General features: G+C 40.9%; 2 protein-coding genes across 11 annotated transcripts in view; one reads left to right on the top strand and one right to left on the bottom strand.

The window, feature by feature from the left end:
- The window catches only part of LOC147020526 (uncharacterized), a 46,412-nt gene that overhangs the window by 25,206 nt on the left and 14,803 nt on the right, over positions 1–6,403 (bottom strand). For all 9 annotated transcript variants that reach the window (XM_085895948.1, XM_085895954.1, XM_085895947.1 and 6 more), the window contains one exon: positions 5,703–5,751. In XM_085895948.1, the coding sequence (XP_085752074.1) occupies positions 5,703–5,751 (49 nt within the window). The remainder of the gene's footprint in view (positions 1–5,702; positions 5,752–6,403) is intronic.
- The window catches only part of LOC147020527 (choline/ethanolamine transporter flvcr2a-like), a 121,434-nt gene that overhangs the window by 110,796 nt on the left and 4,235 nt on the right, over positions 1–6,403 (top strand). The gene's annotated exons all lie outside the window — the stretch shown is intronic.

Genomic DNA, 6,403 nt, shown 5'->3' with positions numbered 1-6,403 from the left:
TTCTCAAGTGAAGAGCAGAGTGATTTTGGTGGTGAAAGCAGTTCAATAATGTGGGTGAAATGAGATGCCAGACAGTTGTTACTTTGTGGATTTCTGGGGGGGGGGGGGAGTTGCCACAAAATTGGTCGATTATAAAGTGGAATAATAGATTCCCCTCACCCCCATCCAGCCCTTTCTCTTCTTCCCCACTTCATCAGGCCAAAACAGTAGCAACTGGGATTGTGTGGAGAGTGGAGTTGGTATCACATGGATGATTTTTTGTTATTATTATTATTACTGCAAGTTGTCCATGCCCAAACAGGATTCTAAATAGGATAAGGATGGAAACAGCAAAAATGTAAATGGCGTCTTCTGTCATCGAGCCCACCAGCTGGGATTCACATTTATTGCCACATCTGATGCAATTTAAACACTAATGGCAGCGAGGTGCTCCATTTGAAACTGTTTGGTCGATATATGTAGCTTTTTGATGCCTCAGGTCCGTAATAAAAATTTGTATTGATGTCAAAGCTTGTGACTAATTGCAAATTAATAGTTGGTTTACGAGCAAAGAACTTGTCCTTTCAGAAGAGTTTTTATCCCCATGTTTTTCGAAAGAAAAATGAGGGAATATTGTAATCGGCTCCGTCTGTCCGTCTGTTTGTTCATCTGTCACACTATCTCATCTTCATCGGTTGGGCAGAAATTAGGCTCCGTCAATGTCGATATTTCTCGAAATCGATACACCGGGTGGGGTCATACCGGTATATTTATATTTTTTTTTTAAATAAATAAATTTAGAGTACACAGGTTCCAAAAATATGCAATGGTCCATAACATATTCATATATGACATACACATCATTGACACATGGTAGTTTTTCAAAGTATTCCCATACGGGGCATTCTCCCCCCCCCCCCCATGATGAGAAAAGTTATTTTACTTCCAACTTCAACTTGTGTAAAAAAAAAATGATTTTGTTTAAAAGCGAGATCAGTGTTGGTAATCATCACAGGTTGGAATCCATCGCCATCACCGTACCAGTATGACTATCACGGAACGATGTACCGGTATGACTATCACGGAACGATGTACTGGTATGACTATCATGGAACGATGTACCGGTATCACTTTCATACCGGTATCACTTTCGTACCAGTATAGTTTCCATAATGGTATCGTTTCCATACCGGTATCGTTTCCATAATGGTATCGTTTCCATACCGGTATCGTTTCCATAATGGTATCGTTTCCATACCGGTATCGTTTCCATAACTGTATCGTTTCCATAATGGTATCGTTTCCATACTGGTGTCGTTTCCATAATGGTATCGTTTCCATAACGGTATCGTTTCCATACCGGTATCGTTTCCATACCGGTATCGTTTCCATACCGGTATCATTTCCATAATGGTATTGTTTCCATAACGGTATTGTTTCCATACCGGTATCACCTTCGTACCAGTATCATTTCCATAATGGTATTGTTTCCATACCGGTATCACCTTCGTACCAGTATAGTTTCCATAATGGTATCCTTTCCATAACAGTATCGTTTCCATACCGGTATCGTTTCCATAATGGTATCGTTTCGATAATGGTATCGTTTCCATAACGGTATCGCTTCCATACTGGTATCGTTTCCATAATTGTATCGCTTCCATACCGGTATCGTTTCCATGCCGGTATCGTTTCCATACCGGTATCGTTTCCATGCCGGTATCGTTTCCATGCCGGTATCGTTTCCATGCCGGTATTGTTTCCATGCCGGTATCGTCTCCATAATGGTATTGTTTCCATACCGGTATCGTTTCCATAATTGTATCGCTTCCATACCGGTATCGTTTCCATGCCGGTATCGTTTCCATACCGGTATCGTTTCCATGCCGGTATCGTTTCCATACCGGTATCGTTTCCATACCGGTATCGTTTCCATGCCGGTATCGCTTCCATACCGGTATCGTTTCCATGCCGGTATCGTTTCCATACCGGTGTCGTTTCCATAATGGTATCGTTTCCATAATGGTATCGTTTCCATAATGGTATCGTTTCCATAATGGTATCGTTTCAATAACGGTATCGTTTCCATACCGGTATCGTTTCCATACCGGTATCGTTTCTATAACGGTATCGTTTCCATAATGGTATCGTTTCCATAACGGTATCGTTTCCATAACGGTATCGTTTCCATACCGGTATCGTTTCCATACCGGTATCGTTTCCATACCGGTATCGTTTCCATACCGGTATCATTTCCATAATGGTATTGTTTCCATAACGGTATTGTTTCCATACCGGTATCACCTTCGTACCAGTATCGTTTCCATAATGGTATTGTTTCCATACCGGTATCACCTTCGTACCAGTATAGTTTCCATAATGGTATCCTTTCCATAACGGTATCGTTTCCATACCGGTATCGTTTCCATAATGGTATCGTTTCGATAATGGTATCGTTTCCATAACGGTATCGCTTCCATACCGGTATCGTTTCCATACTGGTATCGTTTCCATACCAGTATCGCTTCCATACCGGTATCGTTTCCATGCCGGTATCGTTTCCATGCCGGTATCGTTTCCATGCCGGTATCGTTTCCATAATGGTATTGTTTCCATACCGGTATCGTTTCCATACCGGTATCGTTTCCATAATTGTATCGCTTCCATACCGGTATCGTTTCCATGCCGGTATCGTTTCCATACCGGTATCGTTTCCATGCCGGTATCGTTTCCATACCGGTATCGTTTCCATGCCGGTATCGTTTCCATACCGGTATCGTTTCCATACCGGTATCGTTTCCATGCTGGTATCGTTTCCATGCCGGTATCGTTTCCATACCGGTATCGTTTCCATACCGGTATCGTTCCCATAACGGTATCGTTTCCATACCGGTATCGTTTCCATAATGGTATCGTTTCGATAATGGTATCGTTTCCATAACGGTATCGCTTCCATACCGGTATCGTTTCCATACTGGTATCGTTTCCATACCAGTATCGCTTCCATACCGGTATCGTTTCCATGCCGGTATCGTTTCCATGCCGGTATCGTTTCCATGCCGGTATCGTTTCCATAATGGTATTGTTTCCATACCGGTATCGTTTCCATACCGGTATCGTTTCCATAATTGTATCGCTTCCATACCGGTATCGTTTCCATGCCGGTATCGTTTCCATACCGGTATCGTTTCCATGCCGGTATCGTTTCCATACCGGTATCGTTTCCATACCGGTATCGTTTCCATACCGGTATCGCTTCCATACCGGTATCGTTTCCATGCTGGTATCGTTTCCATGCCGGTATCGTTTCCATACCGGTATCGTTTCCATACCGGTATCGTTCCCATACCGGTATCGTTTCCATACCGGTATCGTTTCCATACCGGTATCGTTTCCATACCGGTATCGTTTCCATGCCGGTATCGTTTCCATACCGGTATCGTTTCCATACCGGTATCGTTTCCATGCCGGTATCGTTTCCATACCGGTATCGCTTCCATACCGGTATCGCTTCCATACCGGTATCGTTTCCATAATGGTATCGTTTCCATACCGGTATCGTTTCCATACCGGTATCGTTTCCATACCGGTATCACAGAACACTGACTTAGCACAGGATTTCTAAAGCACACTCGATTCATATAAAATAATAACTAATTGGTAATTGCTTTAAAACCAGCCACAAGGGCAAAGAAAATCGCAATTACTTGTACTGGTGCTCGGATGCTAAGGGTTAAAAGTTAAAACATACTGTATTTGCTTCATGGTACATCGACGTCATACATTCCACTGTTCCAGGTGTAGCGGAGTCCATCAGAGATTTTTATATCTTGTAGTCCATATACTGTATTAAAGACTGTCAACACCTTTTCGATACGTTCATTGTTGTATCACAGCTCGGTATGTCTGCCTAATGATCGGGTTTTATTGGGAAGTTTTGCAAGAAATAACTAAAGAAAAGAATAACTTATTTAATTCCACGATGATTTGCACACTCTGAGGGATACATTGTATATTATAGCCTACAAGTAATGAATTAATGGGGTAATTAATTTGGGTCATTGTACTGAGGAAACTGGGTTAATTGGGTAATTACTCTTCGTGACGTGTTGGTGGTGGTGGTGGTGGTTGGGCTTGGGGGGGGAGGGGGAGATGGTTTCGGATATGGAATGAACATTGGGGTTTGAAGGCGATGGTGTGAAGTGGGAAGTTGGGAGGTGGAAAGATGACGAGAGGGGTTTGAGATGGAAAAATGAACGTATGGATTCAGGTGAGGAAAGTTTCCCATGGGAATTATGGGTTTGGATGGAAAAAATGGCAGGATCATGAGGACGGAGGAGTTAGTGAGTTAATTTTTGGAAGTAAAAGGGTGAGGAACAGCGATGAATGGGTAGCTGGAGTCAAAGAAGGGTTGAAAGATGAATTAATAGACAGAGGACGGAAGGATTAAAGAGGGAATGAAAGATGGATTGTTCGACTAAATGACAAAAGTTGGAGAGTCAAGACTCGGGGGACTGGGGACATTACTCAGGGAATGAAACAGGCTAAACTCAACGCCATTTCCCTCCCCCCCATCCCTCTAAACAACGGGCGGGAACTGGAAGTCTATATTACATGCAGATTGAAGATGTATCTTATTCTGGGAATGGGAACAAGTTCATAGTTCACATGAGTATCGCTATCGCTGATCACCGACTCAGCACAGGATTTCTAAAGCACATCTGATTCATACAAAATAATAACCAATTGGCAATTGCTTTAAAACCAGCCATGAGGGCAAAGAAAAGCATAATCGCTTGTACGGGTGCTCGAATACCGAGGGTTAAAAGTTAAAACATACTGTGTTTACTTCATGGTATGTCTTGACATCATGAAGTATGTTGCACTGTTCCTTGTCCATGTTTCGTCGAGATGCCGAGTGCATCAAAGGTTTTTAAATCATGTACAGTATTTAAAGATTGTAAACACTTTTCTTCGATTTGTTGGTGATATACCGGGTTTTTTTTTTCATATCGATATTTTTCAGTACAGTATACCAGTATATTCAGAATTCCAATACCGGCATATCGATTTGAAAAATTATATCAATACAACCAGTATATCGATATATCACCAGACCCGAGCATAAATTCACCAAATTTGGTGGTTATTGATCACCACATGGCAAGAAGGTGCAAGAGCAGTGTCATTTTTGGCCCTGTCCCCTGGGGCAGGGTCAAATGCCAAAAAATGCAATCATGGGCGCATTATAAAATTAAACTTTGTGTATACAATCAACATTGGGAGACGCATGTAATATGTCACGATTTTTTGGATTTAACCCCCGGTTCATGCCCCAGGGGTTGGAGACTTGGGGTCAAAACGTCATAGGGGCTTGGGGTCATAGGGGTCAAAACGGGAAAAAAAAATTTAACTCAAAATTTGAGATTGGATAATTCCTGGTGGAATGTTTTACAATCTTTCAACTTTGCTTTAGGTGGGAAGCATGGGCATTTGCGAAGGCATGCCATCAACTTCGCTTTAGTATTAATTATTATTATTAATACAAAAAAGGTATTGCGTGTCAAACTTTTTCGATTTATTGTGTACACACACAATACATCTAATATATTATGCTCTCCTATAAATATAAAATATATTATGCTAATATAGTACACATCCAATGTATTATGCTCTTTTTAACCTCACTGACTGACTCACTGACTGATATTAAAGATCAGTACCTTCCGGGTGACCTTGAAAGCTGAAATTTTGCGTGCAGATGGACATTTCCTGGGACACCAGGGGAAAAAAAAATCAGAATCGGCGGACAACATCCACAAATGAAAATTATATATAAATGGGAAAAAATAAATGGAAAAAAAAAATGAAAAAAATGCAGGTGAACGACCCGAGACAATGGGGAAGCACGGCAATTTTGTGTGCCGACGGACATCGAAGCCTACACACCAGGAAAAATCACAGAACCACCAGAAAGCATCCGTAAATGAACATATAAATAAATGAAAAAAGAAAAAGAAAAATCAAATGCAGGTGAGCAACCTGAGACAATGGGGAAGCACGGTTCGTATGCTTACACAATGTGTAAGTACACCCTACTAGTATACTTATATAATCAATCAGTTACTTGTAGCATGGCTCATTGATTCACTTTTCCTTCAAAGCAATTAGGACTTCAAAATTATTTTGATTTTTGTTGTGATTTTTTTTTCTTCAATTTGTAATTGAAGAAAAATATTAAATAATGTTTTCTCCGGAACTGTTTAATCACTCGATGTGAAACTTCAAAATTATGATCTAGTGGTGATGGGGAGTATATATTTTAATTTTCAACTTGATCGGACACATGGTCTCGCAAGCAGAATTATTTAATTTTTTGATCTGGGTTCTTTTTGATTTTTTTGCTTTTTATTTATTGATTTTG

The sequence above is a fragment of the Eptatretus burgeri genome, chromosome 9, assembly GCF_056783735.1.
Source record: "Eptatretus burgeri isolate ZD-2024b chromosome 9, Ebu_testis_v1, whole genome shotgun sequence".
Lineage (NCBI taxonomy): Eukaryota > Metazoa > Chordata > Myxini > Myxiniformes > Myxinidae > Eptatretus > Eptatretus burgeri.
The sequence above is the reverse complement of the archived record's forward strand: the minus strand, read 5'-3'. Positions and strand labels throughout refer to the sequence as shown.